The following is a 17,877-nucleotide window of genomic DNA, read 5'->3' on the forward strand; positions in this document are numbered from 1 at the left end:
AAAAGACAATCAGGAAAATGCATTTCAAAAACAAAAGTACAGGGGCTGGAGAGATGGCTCAGAGGTTAAGAGCAGTGTCTGCTCTTCTAGAGGTCCTGAGTTCAAGACCCAGCAACCACATGGTGGCTCACAACCATCTGTAATGAGATCTGGTGTCCTCTTCTGACCTGCAGGGGTACATGCAGACAGAACACTGTACACATAATAAATAAAATCTTTAAAACAAAAAAAAAAGTGCTAGTCAACCAAGACACTGAAAAACATACCTGAAAATTTGTCCATGTCTTTGAAAGGCAAGCTGTACACCAGCTGCTGGTCATTCTGCTGCAGCACAGCGGCTGCAGGAATGTGCTGCCTAACCAGGGAGGACAGCGACTCCGTGGCGCAGTATCTGTCAATGTGCATGCTAGAGGAAGCCAAATTCATCATCTTAGCATTGCTCCACAAACAACAAAATTCTCAACGCTTTAAATTATATCACTAGACACATTTAAGACACAATAATAGCAAGCCTTAAAAATACTAACAGTGGGGCAAGCAAAAACACAAAGAGAATAAAGTCACAGAAGAGAGGTGTTACCTCAGGCGGTAGCCGATTCCCCATTTACTTTTTAGGAAAATTGAAGAACCAACACATTTCAGCATTCCTTGCGATATGACAGCCTTCCTATCTACAAAGTGGAATGCACATTTCAATTGCTATGTTAATTATGGCATACATTCAAGTATTATATTACCACATGAAATCATCACAACAACCTTATGAGAAAGACACTAGAAAATCATCACCTATTTTTCAGAGAAGAATATCGAGAGAAGAAAAATATACACTGTTTAGACATGATTCACGGAGTGACTAACATAATGAAGCCAGGAACTGTACTCAGGCAGCCTGACTCCAGAGTGCATACCCCAGATAGCGCAGAATCTTCCTAAAGGGACTTATAATACAGGAGTTTTCATGATTCCTGTATAACCAGGTGTACAGAAAAGGAAACATAAAAACAAAAAATAAAAAGGTTAGTTTCCTGGATTCTTTTTGGTTGAGATACTGCAGAGATGGGTGAGCTTACCCATCTACTGCACCACACTACGGTACAGTAGTTCCAACTCTCACACCTCTCTTCTAGGTGTTAGAAACCAATTCCAGCTTACACCTGGATTGTATGTGTGTATATGTGTATATACAAAACTGCACATAAATGGTTCACAGGCCAGGGAAACCTGCCTTAGAACAACCTGCTTACAAAGCTGGCCCTTAACTAGTATCTGGGGATATGAATAGAGAAAGATTCCTATTAGTGTCAAAAACTCTACACACAAACATGTATATAGTTTATGCCAAACACTTTTTTTTTCTTTCAGGGTGTCTAGAAATGTTCTGTGTTAGAAAGAGTAGCTCTATGGCCATGGACACTGAGTCTCTAAGAAACTAGAAGACACTATTTCATAAATATGGTCACAAGAAAAGCATGGAGAGATTAAGAGACTCTGGGAATCTGTGCCTGGCTTCCTCCAGATTGTGCCTCATGTGATTCAGCAATTTGCTAAGATTGCTTCACAGCCTTCTGCTATAATAAATTAATTATATGAGTATAAAATATGGAAACTCTTATATGAGTTCTTTTGTGAACTCACTGAAGCTGAGGATGATTTGGGAAACACTGAACACAGAAATAAATAATTTTTAATCTTAAAAAATCTTTTTTGTTTATCATGTACACTACTAAATAAACATTTATTCCTTGGGATTTAGCATTTCCATGTTTACCTCCCTTCAGGCTTGTGACCTTATCTTTTAAAAGCAAAATTCTCACCAGCAAGAATGTCAGCTTCATCCATAAAATGAGTACTGAATACTGTCACTCTGTTAGCCTTCCTGTATTTAAGGAGATTCCAAACAATATGACGAGAGCAGGGGTCCATCCCTGCTGTTGGTTCATCTAGCAACAGTATCTGCGTAAACACGGATATGAAAAAAAAAAGAAAACAATTAAAACTTAGGTGGATACTGGACATTTTCTCTATTTCAAGTTAATATTTCCACCCAAAACTGTTTTGTACAGTTACATAAAGCTTGTATAAATGTTTAAAATTGTAAGTGAATCTTTTCCTTGGTTACTTATATGTAAGACACTGATAATGACAATCGTACAAAGTGGCAAATATTAAGTATATTGCTGTATGTAATTGAATATGTATATATAGAATTGATTATTTAGAGAATGTTCTATATCATTTCAAGGAAAGCATTTTGGGGGGATGACACTTTTTCTTTCTATTTTATGAGGGGAACTTTTTATTAAAATAGACCCTTACTATGTAGCCTAGACTAGCCTTGAACTCATGATCTTTCTGACTCAGCTTCTTGAGTGCTGGATTACAGGAATGTGCCACCTCGTCTGGCTTCAAGTTGTTTTTAATTTAAAAACCACAACAGTGGATGCTAGAACAAAGCCCAGATAATAAAAATTCAGAATCCATCCTGATCCCATACTATATTAGAAAGGAAAAACAAAAGAGGATGGAGGTTTCCATTGGTTCTCTGCTGTAAGCATACACATGAGCTTTTTAACTATGTGCAAGGCAAAGTCACTTCTCTGTTTCTACGACTAGAGAAAGCATAAAATAAACACATGTAAAATAAGTGCACCTGGGTAGTGGCTAACTTAATTATCCCTTTAATTTTTTCTTGTTTTAATTTTGTAAAAATTATATTTATTATTCTATACATATGAGTATTTTGCATACATGTACATGTGTGTACTGCATGTATGCCTGGTACCTCAGAAGCCAGAAAAGTGTATCAGATCCCCCTGGAACTGGAGAGAGAAACAGCTAAGTAGCTATATGGATGCTGGGAATAGATCCAACACAGGTCCCCTGGAAGAGCAGCCAGTGCTCTTAACCAGTGAGCCTTATTTCCAGCCCCATTACCTTCTTTCCTACCTAATTTAATTTAAAATGATCTCATCAGTGAAATGAACATTCTATTACCTTTGGATTCCCAAGAACTGCAATTCCTAAAGATAGTTTTCTTTTTTGGCCACCACTTAGTTTTTTTGCCTGGTTATCTTTGATGGCTTGCATATCCAAATCCAGTAAAACCTTTTGCACCTGAAAAAAATAAAGTATGAACAATGTTATTTTAATAATCATATCATTTCAATAACCATCAAATTATTTTTTATATATCTTAAGTCTTGTAGTAGTGTTTTAAGCATCATTAAAACAGTACAATTTTAAAATTAACTTTAATATCAACTTTAAAATGATAGGATGTGCTTAACTTTTACAAATATCATACATAATCTTGAAAATAATAGTAACAAGGTTCTTGGGGGCAGTCTGTTTAAATTTTGTGCCTTGCTCGATGATGGAGAAGGAAAAGGATGAGTCTGAAAGTTCTGTGTGTACAGAGCCAGGGACAGTGATGGTTAGAAGATGGGAGAGGGCAGAGCAGATGGGGGAAAGGGAGCGGAGAGTAAGTGCCCTCCGGATGAAAAATGGATTATTCACATGTGCTAAGATATGGACTCCAAAGGCATCTAATTCTTCACATTTTCTACTTACTGGCCCAGATAGGTTTTATATGTTTAGATTTTCAAGCATATTTACTGTACATTACAAAGAATATTAATTTATAGGAAATACAGTGATGGTTTATATATGGATAACATACTTCTTGAATTATATTGTTGGCTGGGATTCCTTTGATTGAAGCCAAAATTGATAAATTTTCTTCTACTGTCAAAACATCAAAGTTTATATCTAACTGTGGACAAATGCCAATCATTTTTCTTGCTTCAAACATTTCATCTATTTCAGAGACTCTGTGTCCATATATAGAAGCAAACCCTAAAAGCAAAATATTTATATTTGCATTAAAGACATTGGGTGTTAAAAATGCATGTTTTGATGTACCTAATAACTTAGTTTGTTACAACGTATATGCAAAGCCAGAATTAATATAAATTTGGAAGATACAACATATTCTCATTTACATAGTATTGGTGTTGAGTTTTCACTTATATTTCAAACTCATTTTCCTTCCTTTCCAGGCCATATCACATAGCAGGAAGAACAGCAAACTACAGGCTTCTCAGGGAACATCTACACTGACACTGTTTCAGACTCAGCAAAGATTTCTTTCACCTCCAGACACTATGAGATAATAAAATAAGATCTACAAATTTTACACAAGCTGATTGTACGGTCTTGAACATAATAATGTCTTAAATTCCAGCTTTCTTATTATCTCAGCTGAATGTAATATGTTCCACTTACAAAACGTTAAATCATGTGAAAACGTGTGGAGAACTCTAAAAAACGTTGTATGTCTAAAGTGTAAGACATTAGGACTAATGTCAGAGAACATTTCAAAAAAAAGTCACACTAGTTTTGAAGGTCAAGTCTCTTTTACAAAGCTGAAATGCAGATTCAATACAATCTGGCCCCTTTATGATAAGATTTACTTCACTGATACACTATTCGGTAATTGTAGAAACATGAGGATTCCGCAGAGTTTACACCTATGAAACAGCCCCAGATTTAGATTTAGATTTAGTACCTTGAGGTACGGCTCCTAAAGTTTTTATTTTATTTTAGTAGATAGCTATTTATCATTCTTTCCTCCAGATGCATATTGAGACACTTCTGTTTTTTATAATGGCAATTTAATTTCCAATTAGTTACTTACTGATTTGTTTTTCTGTGAAGATAAGGACTAAACATATGTACACATATAAATATGTGATGGAAACGGTATATAAAATAAATAAATAATAAAGCAAATAAAAATAAATGGTTAAAAATATATTTTTACTTTACTAAATATGAGCCAAGTTTTTAAGAAATGTGTATATAATAAAGAAAAAATTTCTTCATCGACATTGAAATAGCTATCCCCAATCACTCATCCAAATCATCTAGCACACGTGTAGAGGACAAATAATCACTACAAACTGTGACGCCTTCATTAATAGCACTTAAAAAAATTTAAGAGTTTTTTTGTGAGAAAATTCTTACCATCAGAAGGCGGGCACAATCCACAAAGAATATTCATCAATGTACTTTTTCCTGTTCCACTATGACCCAGTAATGCAGTAATTTGACCTTCATATATGTCAAATGACAAATCTAGTTCAGGGGAAAAGAAGGCTCAGATGTGGTTTCTATGTTGTTCAGCTGTGTAAGGCAATTCATAATCCCAAGCAATCTTAAGGAAGACAAGTTTCAATACATAAAGTTAAAACAGTTTAAGCAGGCTAAAAAGACTCAACATAGTCAGTGGTATGAAGAGCAGGAAATGTAAATAAACTGTTACTGATTTGTTCCAACATTAAGATTTAAGATATACACAAAATATTTGAAGGTTTTCTGAATACTAACTTTTAAAAATTGTCAATAAAATTAAAACAAAAATTTATCTCACAAAGGTATCTGAAGATAAATTAAATATGGTGGAAACAAAAAAGAACATAACAAGGAATTGATATCAGAAGCACAGGAATGGCTAAGAGAATACTTAAAAGGTTCAATTTGTAAATTTTTTTTATTTTCATCTTATGTGCAAAGGTGTTCTGCCTGCATGGGTATCAGATCCCTTGGAAGCGTAATTACAGACATCTGTGAACTGCCATGCAGCTGCTGGAAATTGAACCTAGGTCCTCTGGAAACAAAGCCAGTGTTCCTAAACTACTAAGCCACCTATCTTTCCAGTCCCTAAGGGTTCAGTTCAATGAACTATGTATAACTAAATGGATATATAAACAATTGAAGGAGGACAGAGATGAACAACTAAAATGACAGAGCAGGAATGAGCTGTCAAGAAACAACCCTAAGTAATATACCAATATTCTGTGCACACATGTGCACAAAACCTATGCCAACTAAAACAGTTCAATAAAATATACATTTCCTATATGCTCATTAATATACATCATGAGTATTTGCAATTTTAATTATCTCGTGGTGATTTTAATTTGTATTGCCTTAATGAGTGATAACATTTAACATAATTTCATGTGCTGATATGCTATCCATTTTTCTTCACTGGTAAAATATCTGTTTAAATACTTTGTCCATTTAATATATGATCTCCTTAGCATCAGGTAGCTGTCAACTTGACACAGTCCCAAGTTTTTGAGGGAGTTTCAATTGGTAGGTTACTTCCCTCAGATTGGCCTGTGGGCATGTCTGTGGGACCTGTCCTTGTTGACTGGTAAGGGAGGGCACACACACCACCACCAGAGGTGGGCAGTGCCACCTCTGGGCAGATAGTCCTGGTTCAGATAAGAAAGCTGAGCCAGGGAAAGCAAGCCTGCGTGCTGTGTTGCTCCATGGTTTCGGCTTCAGCTCCTGGTTGTATTCCTGCCCTGGCTTCCTTCAGTGATGGACTGAAGTGTAAGATGAGCGAAAAACTTTCTTCCCCAAGCTGCTTTTGCTCATTGTGTTTATTACAGCAACAACTGTGGAACTAGAACACATGGGCTGTTGTTTTCTTATTTTTGAATTTTGAAGCACTTTTAATATTCTAGATACAAGTGCTTTGTTAGACATAGGATTTACAAACCTTTCTTCCAGTCTATTACTTTTTCATTTCCTTAGCAGTATCTTACAAGGAGCGTAAGACTTTAATTTTCAATCAGTTATAGTTTGTGCTTTTGGAGCCATACATATAAAATCTTTGTTTAACCAAAACTCAAAATATTTCTCCTAGTTTTAATTCTTTAACTTTTATCATTGTATCTGGTTGTAAGACCCATTTTCCACTAGGTTTTGTATACAGTGCTCCACATGGCTCACAGTTCATATTTCTCTAATTTTGTTTTAAACTTTATTGAAATTTTAATTGTGCATAAAAATATAAGTAATATTTCTATATTCTCTGTTTCACTGATCTTTCTATTTCTTTTATGTCAAAAAAAGTCTTGATGACTGTAATCTTGAAACAAGTTAATACTAAACTCCAAATTTACTGTTGTGATTATTCACATCTGTTTGGGGAAATCTAAGTCATTTAATTTATATATAATTTCAGAATCAATTTTTCTCAAAATTAACAAAAAAGTCTAATATAACTTTGACTGAGTGTGAATCTCTAAGATCTGGATAAAATTCACATATACACATTCATTCTTCCAATCCTTAAACATGGTATTTTAACCTGTCCTTGAACTTTTGTCAGATATGTTCTGTACTTCTGAAGATACAAGTCTTCTACATTTTTGTCGATTTATCTATGAAGTGCATCGTATTTTTGATGCTATAGTGAATAGTGGTCTTTAACTTATTTTAAGTTGGAATGCAGACACGCAATTGATTTGTATATATACTTATCTTAACCCTGTCACCTTTCTGAACACGTTTAGTTTTACTGTATTTATCACAGAGATTGATCATTTCATCTGCAAATATGTTCGTTTCACTGGTTCCTTTACAATCTGGGTATCCTTTATTTCCTTCTCTTGCTTTTTGGCACGGGCAATAACTTCCAGTTGAATAACTCACATTGAATAACCTTTAATGTTAAGTAAAAGAATTAAAGAATCATTTATCATTATTGTACTGCAGCCGCAAATGATAGACTCATATTTGTGGCCTAATTTAAATGAAGAATTTGCTTATGCTCATCAAAACACACTGTTTAGGATCGAAACCCAGTGCCATTGTCCTTGGCTTCTCATCAGCCCTCATTGTCTGCCATGTTCAGAGAGTCCGGTTTTATCCCATGCTTTTTCAGACCCAGTCACCTTCCTAGACCTGGATGGAGAGGGGAAGACCTTGGACTTCCCACAGGGCAGGGAACCCTGGCTGCTTTGGGACTGGAGAGGGAGGGGGAGAGAGGTGGGGGGAGGGGGAGAAGAATGGGGAGAGGGAGAAAGGAGTGGGGGGAAGGGGAGGGAAATGGGAGGTGGGAAGGAGGCGGAAATTTTTTTCAATAAAAAAAAGAAAGAAAAGAAAAATAAAAGAAAAATAAATAAAATCGCATGTACTAATTGTTTAAAAAAAACACTGTTTAGAACTAAAAGGCATGCTTCAGATTCGAATAGGATATTTGAATGCCTTTCTCTAACAAATGCCATGAACCTAAAATACTAAAAAATAAAAACTTTAAAAGGTACATTAGAAAAAAAAACACTCAAATGCCCAATGAAGGAATGATCAGGAGCATTTGGGCCAAAGTAAAATAAAGCCAAACTAAAACACTATTGTACCCTACCAGAGTAAAGTCACATATATTAGAAATGGCAGGGTATGTGTATTTTACTGATCCGATACTGACACATACACATGTATCCCAATTCTTGAGACAGGTCATCACAACAAAAAGAATCTGAAAAACAGATAACTAATATGCACCCCTGTGCACAATAGTAAAGTATAAAAGAATAGAACATAAGTTGGCTCAAACCATTGGGTATTTTCATGTTAACAGACACCACTTTCTGGCTTTCTCAGTTTCCATGGTGTCAAGTTTTATTATCAACATTAGTCACATAAAGTGTCTATAATGGCAAGACAGAAAATCACGACGGTAGGTTTAAACTTCTCCAGTATTATGATGCTACGAACTAGATTCTTGGCAGGCTACTTACTTCTCAAAGCTTCCACGTTTTCGTTTTTTTTTCTATAGGCCTTCTGAATACCACTTATTCTGAAAAACACAGATTTATATTAAGTGTATACACAAAATTTATGATTAAATTTACTTACATGTATATCTTTATCCAAGCTGTCTTAATTGCTGTACCTGTTAAATTTTGAACTAGATTTGCATCTCTAGAAATATAAGACTGTCCACACTATTAAGACAGTGATGTATGCACATACTTGGGTAACAGATATTAAATTTGAGGGGGAAATGGGTGGGTGAAACTGTGATCCCACATGTTTAAAACATGAATAAATTTGCATTCTCGTACAAAAAAATAGAGGAAATAAAAGGCGGAAATATTTAATGGGAAAAAATAATAAATCGCTTTCCTACTAAAACAAAAAGCACAGAAACCTGACATTAAGGACCCCGCTTCCTACGAGGCCAAGACTGCGCTGCCGCTCTCTATCTCATGTGTCGCCCGCTCGTTCTCGTGCAAGACAACATCTAAGGGACGCACTTGTTTAAGGAATTTACAGATTATTTACATCTTTCATTAATTAAAAGCTTTTTATATTAATAAAGGGGATAGAAATTCGGTGTTGTTTCATGTCAGTATTATCAAAGTGCCTACAAATTTTATGACAGTATATTACAGAATTTAAAAGTCACAATTTACCTACACTTCCACAAATGAATCATACCTTATAGCTTCTTTTCCTATGAATTCTGAAGAAACAGGCTCAACAATTTCACTAAGACTAATATTCCCATTAATGTTGCCCTCTGATAGCTCCTTATAATTTCTTTTGGTTTTTGACCAATATGATGGTTTTAGAAAGTATAAAGATGATCTCCTTAAGCCAAATTCCCCTAAAAATAGAAATTAAAAACTGAGTTATAAGAAATTATTTCTGAAAGCATTTTTTAAATCATATTAAATAACCTTATTTTACTTAATTTTAATTTTAAAAGTCATTACTAGATGGGCATGGTAGCACACACATTGAATCCTAACATTTAGGAAACAGAGGCAGACAGATTCTGAGTTTAAAACCAGCAGAAACTACACAGCAAGTTCCAGATCAGAAAAGATTATAGAATAAAACCTTGTCTCAAAAAAAAATAGTAATGATTAATTAAGTAACATCATATTAAGTAGTACTGACCATATTAGACAGACCTTGAATCTGAAAGATGTAATGAGGAACTCAAGAACACGTGGTAAGGATGAAGGGTGACATGGTGAGCCTGGAAATCATACACAAACAACACTGCAGGGCCCAGCAGGCTGTGTTTACAAACTTACACATTCAGACAGATACTTAGACAGACAGAAAGAAAGACACAGATGTAACTACAACAAAAAAGGGGCCATGAATGGGGGGCATGAAAAGAGCTGAAGGAAGTAAAGAGAAAGGGACATAGTGTGATTGCATTTCAATTTTAAAAGGGCGAAGGAAAGTGTGTGGAGTTACAAGACTGCCTCACAGGTTTGGATCTTAGAGGGTAAAATAAAATAGTTGAAAATAATAAAGGATTGAGTTGTGAAGTTTCTCTCTTATTATATAATCTTATGTCCACTAGTGGCTGGTGAATATATATATATATGTATATATATATTCAGCATAATATATACTGTGAATATATGCATATATATTACTTAAAAGCAAATTAAACCATCAACGACTTAAAATACTCTGACTAGGAGAGAAAAAAAAAAGTTAAACTGATCCTATAAGATCAGTATTGCTTAAGAATCTCCACAGTAACCAACCACATACCTGGAATGACTTGATCAAGATACACAGCCAGGAGGACATAGAATACACTGTCAAGAGCAAGCATGATAATAGTAATGATTAGAGGATAGGGGCCTTCCGTCAGATTAGAAAACAAGGCGCCTTCATTGAAATCTTCTAGATGCATGACCTGAAAGCAAAACACCAGCTTTACTCCATAGAAGTGATCAGAACAAAGCTGACACCGCTAAGCACAGCTCTATATCCAGAGTGACATTAGGAGAACTATTTCAAAGTAATTAGTAACAGGCTCTTATAAGGGAAACAATTTTTTAATATTTTTTAAAAAGGTTATCTAAATGATTCATTTAATCATGGTTTCTACTCTGTGTGAAGTTTTGCATGTTTGTTTTGTTTTTTGAGAAAGAGTCTCTCTCTGTGTAGACCAGGCTGGCCTTGAACTTACAGCAGCCTGCTTGCCTCTGCCTTCTGATTATAGGATTTAAAGGTGTGCTGAGAGTAAAGGAATGTACCATCATGCCCACCTTTTCTTTTTTCCCAGTCTGTGTTTCTTAAGTTTGTGTGCAACAGTATAGTCTCAAAGCATATAGCAATGACGCTTGAGTTCCAAGTAATTAATATATTTATAAATTATCTACTGTAATGTTACCTCATAAAACACCTACAAAACATCAAATATAAACTACATATAATAATTGAGTTTATGTTCTACTCTATACATGTAAGACAAATAAAAAACCAAATTTATAATATGAATAGTCTTAATTTTAAATTTTGGTTTTTTATTTTATGTATACTGGTGTTTTGTCTGCATATATGTCTGGGTATGATGTGTGTGCCTGGTGCCCATGGAAGAAAATGGAGCATCAGATCCCTATAACTAGAATTAAAACCACTTGAAAGCCACCATGTGGGTACTAGCAAATGGACTTTGAACCTCTGGAAAAGTAACTAATTCACTTAACCACTAAAACATTTCTCCTGCAATCATATTACAAAAGCATTTGTTCAACTATGTTCATAGTAATGTGGCACATTTACACATTAGAGTACTACTCAGCGGTATTAAACAAGGACAGCTTGAATTTTGCATGCAAATGGATGGAATTAGAAAACACTATCCTGAGTGAGGTAACCCAGACCAAGAAAGATGAATATGGTATGTACTCACTCATAAGTGGATACTAGCTATAAACAAAGGACATTGAGCCTATAGTTCATGATCCTAGAAAAGCTAAGTAATAACCCAAAGAAAAACATATAGATCCACCTGGAAATTAGAAACAGAGAAGATCGCCTGATAAAATTGGGAGCAGGGGGTATGGGAGAAGGGAGGGTAGAGGGGAAGAGGCAGGAGAAGGGGAGGATTGAGGAGAACCTGAGGGAATGGGATAGTCGAGATGGACGAAGGACAGAGATGAGAGCAATGAAAGAGATATCTTGATTGAGGGAGCCATGATAGGTTTAGGAGAAACCTGGCTCTAGAGAAAATTCCCAGGAATCCACAAGGATGACCCCGGCTAAGACCCTAAGCAATAGAGGAGATGGGGCCTGATCTTGACTTGCTCTGTAGTCAGACTGATGAATATCTTAAATATTATCAGCAACTGATGGAGGCAGTGGCAGAGACCCACATCAGAGCAGTGAACTGAACTCCCAAAGTCCAGTAGAAGAGTGGAAGGAGTGAGAATATGAGCAAAGAGGTCAAGACCATGATGGGTTCACCCACTGAAACAGTTTACCTGAGCTAATAGCAGTGCACCAACTCCAGCCGGACTGGGAAGGAACAAGCATAGGACCAAACTAGTCCCTCTGAATGTGGCTGGCAGTTGCATTGCTGGGGCAGACTGAGGGGCCACTGGCAGTGGCACCAGGATCTATCCCTACTGCATGTACTGGCTTTTGGGGATCCTATTCTCTTTGGGTGCATACCTTGCTCAGCCTAAATATAGTAGGGAGGGCCTTGGACCTTCCACAAAGCAATGTGCCTTACCCTCTCTGAGGATTAGATAGAGGTGAGGTGGGAGGGTGTGGGGGGGATGGGAGGAGGGGAGAGAGTGGGAACTTGGATTGGTATTTTTTTTTTAAATCTAATAAATAATAAAAAAAGACATTTCTCCTGCCTGAATTCTAAATATTATTTAGATGAATGACTATTCCAGGGTTCCTAAACTAATGAAACCTATTACACACACCTAAAGTATTTAATTATTTTATTCATGAAACTTTGCTCTGTGTCATACACAACTTTCTGCTCAGCATTCTTCTGAAATAAACGTATAGGTATTTACAATAGAGCAATGAAGATTATTTGTAACTCAAACAAGTGACTTCTAATAAACTGAATTATTACACTGAACTAGAGTTATGAAATATACGATGCAAAACCTGCAGAACTTGTAAGCAAGATACTTAATGAGAACTTAAAATTGGAGACATTCAAAGTGACGTTCTAAGCAGATATAGAATAGACTGCAGTACATTTCTTCCTGATGGGATTTAACAGTTTTCCTGCATGGCTTTCTCATGAAATGTTAGAGTTGTTTGTTTAGATGTCAGTGACAGGACAAGACACTGCACTCAACTGGAAGAAGAGAAAACAGCGGTGGACGGAAGACGCATGGATCACCTACCTGGGCAATACCGATCAGAAAGGTACACTGACAGAAAGGACTGAAGAGCCACACTAGAGATTTGGGGGAGCTTTCCATGAGGACTATCAAAAGGCCAACAAATCCAAACGCCACAGTGAAGAAAAACTCAGCTACTCCCACGTGCTTAGATTTTTTAAAAAGAGGTGTCAGCATTAAAGCAAAAAACACCTAAAAAACATAAATGTTAAGGTTAATGTATAACTCATATACACTGACACAAAAGCAAAATTAACTTTTTGTGAAAGAAAGTTCTATTCATGAGAAACAACAGCTGTTAAAACACAATTTCTAAATGTTATGGGAAGATGCTTTCTTTTCACACAGAGACACACATTTAAAATTTTTAAATTGGCAAATATTAATGCCTACATTTATCTGTATAATAGGAATATAACCACATTCATACAGTAGAGACCATAAAAAACAATGTAATGGCTAGTTAGTTTCAGGGACCCACCTGTGCCTATCCCCTCATCTTCCCAATCCTCACACCCACACTGGTGTTTCAGACACACACTGATGCACCCAGACTTTTTATGGGAGCTAGAGATCTTAACTCAGGCCCTTATCTTTGTCAGACAAACATTTTACCTACTGGGTCATCACCCCAAGTCTCCAGCAAGCTTTTAAACAAAGAACCTATGTTTTAAACTGAGTGCTGAAAATGATATGTTAGATCATTATACTGGAAATATGAGTTATTTATAATTTATTATTTAAAGAATGGAAATGATAGTAAAGTTATTTAACAATATATAAATGGGCATATAAATCAATCATAATGAAAACTGGAATCATTTTTAAAATGCCAGTCATTACATTTATCAGCCAGTACACCAAATGAATATCAAGACTACTAAAGAACTACATTAAAAACAAAACCTTTAAAACTAATTGTCCTATAACATAAACTAACTTGAAAAAGTCAAGGCCTCATGAAAGGGGGAAAAATATAGCAGTGTGCAATCTTCCACCAACTATCTAAAAACAACATCAGAAGAACTATGTAAAACATAATACACCAAAAAAAGTTAGATTTAAATATGAGGTTATAATTTTTTAAAGCATTGTAATACAATACTACATCATGTACTACCTAGTTATTTATCTGCAACTTAGTAAAAATATCTTTAATGGAAAATTGACTAAGTTAACCAAAGAAAAAGGCATGACTACATTACCAAGGTACTTTGATATTTCGAGTTGAAATACTCACAGATGATAATCCATATAAGAAGAACAGTAGAAAAATCACAAGGCTGCTACTCTGAGGGAATAAGGAAGAAGCTGTAGCAATGACTGCCATAAGAAGTGACATGAGGAAAATCAAACTTGTATACAGAAGAACCCAGGAAAGCCTACAATAAAAGCACAAACACATTTATAGTCAAACAAACATACTTTAGTAGGGAAAAACATTACTTTAAACTAACCTTAAAATTAGTTTTACCCATTTTGTTCTTTAAATGAATTTATCTGCATGTGTTCATGTACTGAAATTAATATTGTTAAGTAATCCAGAATAAAGTATTAGTCAAGTCACAGGTGAATGTGATTGATAGAGAGATAAAATACTATCTGTCAGCACCAAAAAGTTTTAAACTGCAATAGCAATTCATGGTTAAAGCTAAAACACTCAAAAATCCAAGAGAGCAACAGCATCTCTGATTCTCTTAAACTGTAACAGTTTCGTAAGTCAATATAATTATTTTCTTTGTAAAATGAACTATAATTAAACCCCTAATTATCAAAAACACAAAAGTTCTTACCAATTAATGACATAAATTACCATACTCACACCAATGTAAGCTGCTGATTAATAAGTCACTATTTTTACTCAAGATTTTCCCTCATATCCCTGTGAGTTCAAGGCCAGCCTGGTCTACCTAGGAAGCTCTAAAGCATCCAGAGTTACTTGGGGAGATCCTCTCTCAAAAAAACAGTGTGGAGCTAGAGAGATTGCTCAGTGGTTAAGACCGCTTGTTGCTCTTGCAGGTGACCTGGGTTTGATTCCTAGAACTGACATAGAGGCTAAGAACCATCTGTAACCCCAGTTCCAGAATATCCAATTCTCTCTTCTGGTTTCTGCAGATAATGCATGCACAGGGTGCACAAATATGCAGGCAAACCACCCATACATAGGAGATAAAAATACGATTTATAATGCAAAGAAATTGGTAAAAACCTAATAAAAGTTTTATAATTGTTACATTAGGCCAAATAAAAAACTGTAAATGCATCTTTTAATAGCAACTTACACAGTACTAACTTTCCTCCTAAATGAGCTAAAAGAAATCAATTTTTGTTTGAAACAGCATCTGGCAATGTAGCCTAGGCTGGCCTCAGACTCAAGACCCTCCTGACTCGATTTCTTGAGCACTAGCATTATAGGCATGCACAAGCCAGCCAGTATACAAAGTGTCTTATTACACAGTAGAAAGAAAAAAATACTTAGCTATTTAAAATATTCATGGCTCCATAAAATCAGCACTGTACAAAAATTCTTATATATTAGTGCTCACCTGTGGAGACTGTTTTCTCCACTTGTATCTCTATAAAGTACCTGTGTGTTCCTCATCTTACTCTACTGAAGTTTCCAAGAGGGAAAAAGAGTTCAGAAACTACACGTGCAGACCCCGATCTTTTTAACTACATTTTCAGTGTTGTGTATGTGCTGTGACGTCAGGGAAGGACATTAATAGACAACTTTTAGTTTTTAGAGATTTCAGATCTTCAGTGAAACGATATGATGGAATTCATGGTACACACCTCATGGGTTCAAACAGAATGTAAAATAAAATTTAAATGTATTATCAACACAAACTTCCCACATTGCTCTTTCCTCATAGTAAACAAGCAACTAATTGGCTGGTCACAAACTCTAAGTAAAACGGAAACATTATAAGGAGTCAGGATCAGCACAGTATTAAACTATGTAAATTAAAGTATACTGCTGAAGATCTGCATATTTAAAACAACTGTTAGCTATACTAAATAATAAACCATTAAACATACCAAAAAGCAGTGTCATGAAGTCCCATTATCTTTAAAAATTCCTTTAGCTTTTTTTCTTTTTCTGCTACAATGTGAATTGCCAAAAAGTAGCCGAACGGTGAGAAAGCTATGACCAGATAGATTAAAATGACTCCTCGGGGGAAAGTGTCTATTTCTACAACGGCAGCTTCTCCCATGATAACAGCCTTGGTTGACTCCAGCTCCTTCCATAGGGAAACATTGGTCTTCCACTAGAATTAGAAAATGTAAATACATTAATTTAGTTCTGACATTAGCTCCTAATAAAATGTGATTATTATTACCTAAAATTAGTAAGTAACCTCATGCAAATAAAATACTCAGAAAGCCACACTCTTGAAATAAAGTGAGTAACCACAATATCATTATAAAAAGCAGAATTCCGCTCTTAATTCATTCTGGAAATTAAAAGTTTGAAGATTGGAATGAATAAATTTTGATTTAATTTATCCAATAAAATAAAAGCATATGATTCTATTACCACATTAAGCAGATTAAAGTCAAAATAAGAATACGCTTGCTTCTTCAGAGCTGAGGCTTGTAGGCATGATCAACAACCACCATTCCTATGACTATATTTAAAAAGGTTCTTTTTTGTAAAGAGCATGCTTTCTTACTGAGTTAAAATTGGTACACACAGGACATATTTATGGAATTATGTGATAAAAATACTTACCAATTGATACTTCTACTATTCACATGAATGCCTAAACTACCCACAGTGGTCTACCCTTGTGATGGCTAATGTCTCACTAAAACACAATTAAGTTCTGTAATATCATCATCTAATGTTTCAATCTTTATCCGAACAGCACAACTGAAGTAACACAGTATTAAAAACCTGAATACAGTCATATCATGCAAGCTGTAATTTTTTAAGACAATTCTAGGCACATCATCCTATTTTAGTTCTTACAAGACTCCTGTCATAAAAAAGCATGATTATTACAGTCGGTGTTCTACCTAGCACTTTAACAGCGAGAAGAGACAGGACTCTTGCTTACAGACCCTAATTCCATTACCATTTATATATACTCGAAATGTACAGCTTGGTAGAGAAGACTGCTTATATGCACTTTATATTAAAATATTTTATAGTAAATTTCAATTTGAAAAAGCAAACAGGAAAAAGCCCACAGATCCTAGGGGAAACGGAGAAATGTGATATACAATTCTAGAGTTCTAGCCTAAGGCACAAAATTTAAGGCTAGTTTCTCTACAGTGTGAAATGTCGAATCAGGCTGTAACTTTAGAACATAATTTAAGAATGCACACACCACCTTAGAGTCAGAGTTGTACTAAAGCACAGATTTAGGAGTCAAAAGGTCATAATCTGATCCTCTGCCAGGAATTCAGAGTCCTAAAGATACTTGATATTACTTTATTTCAGTTTCATTCTCAGAGGGTTATAAACATTAAGTAAGTTTATATGGGAACATAGCTTAGAAACATTGTAAATAAGGGATAAATGTTGAATAGAAAATAAAATCTAGCAGTACAATTAAGATAAGGAAGGTAGTCACCTTCTTTAACTTATTTGTATTCAAGGGAAAGGTCTAAAAGTTCACATACTTTATAATATAGGAATATTTCAGAAATATTACCTATAATCAATAAATACATATGATAAATTATATTCATAAAGCTATGCAATAAAAATAGGCTTCAAAAAGTATTAAATTAAGCCGGGTGGTGGTGGCGCACGCCTTTAATCCCAGCACTCGGGAGACAGAGGCAAGCGGATCTCTGTGAGTTCGAGACCAGCCTGGTCTACAAGAGCTAGTTCCAGGACAGGCTCCAAAACCACAGAGAAACCCTGTCTCGGAAA

The 17,877-nt window shown here is 35.3% G+C and overlaps 1 protein-coding gene across 1 annotated transcript in view; it reads right to left on the reverse strand.

The window, feature by feature from the left end:
- The window catches only part of Abca5 (ATP binding cassette subfamily A member 5), a 63,781-nt gene that overhangs the window by 31,632 nt on the left and 14,272 nt on the right, over nucleotides 1-17,877 (reverse strand). Inside the window, exons 6-17 of the mRNA XM_050164286.1 lie at nucleotides 16,032-16,261; nucleotides 14,233-14,374; nucleotides 12,996-13,184; nucleotides 10,384-10,531; nucleotides 9,304-9,472; nucleotides 8,601-8,659; nucleotides 5,029-5,139; nucleotides 3,683-3,858; nucleotides 2,998-3,117; nucleotides 1,818-1,956; nucleotides 581-671; nucleotides 267-406 (exon numbers count right to left, since the gene is read on the reverse strand). Coding sequence (XP_050020243.1) covers nucleotides 267-406; nucleotides 581-671; nucleotides 1,818-1,956; nucleotides 2,998-3,117; nucleotides 3,683-3,858; nucleotides 5,029-5,139; nucleotides 8,601-8,659; nucleotides 9,304-9,472; nucleotides 10,384-10,531; nucleotides 12,996-13,184; nucleotides 14,233-14,374; nucleotides 16,032-16,261 — 1,714 coding nt within the window. The remainder of the gene's footprint in view (nucleotides 1-266; nucleotides 407-580; nucleotides 672-1,817; nucleotides 1,957-2,997; nucleotides 3,118-3,682; nucleotides 3,859-5,028; nucleotides 5,140-8,600; nucleotides 8,660-9,303; nucleotides 9,473-10,383; nucleotides 10,532-12,995; nucleotides 13,185-14,232; nucleotides 14,375-16,031; nucleotides 16,262-17,877) is intronic.

This window comes from Alexandromys fortis, unplaced genomic scaffold, assembly GCF_014885135.2.
Source record: "Alexandromys fortis isolate MF-2015 unplaced genomic scaffold, M_Fortis_MF-2015_v1.1 scaffold_156, whole genome shotgun sequence".
Classification (NCBI taxonomy): domain Eukaryota; kingdom Metazoa; phylum Chordata; class Mammalia; order Rodentia; family Cricetidae; genus Alexandromys; species Alexandromys fortis.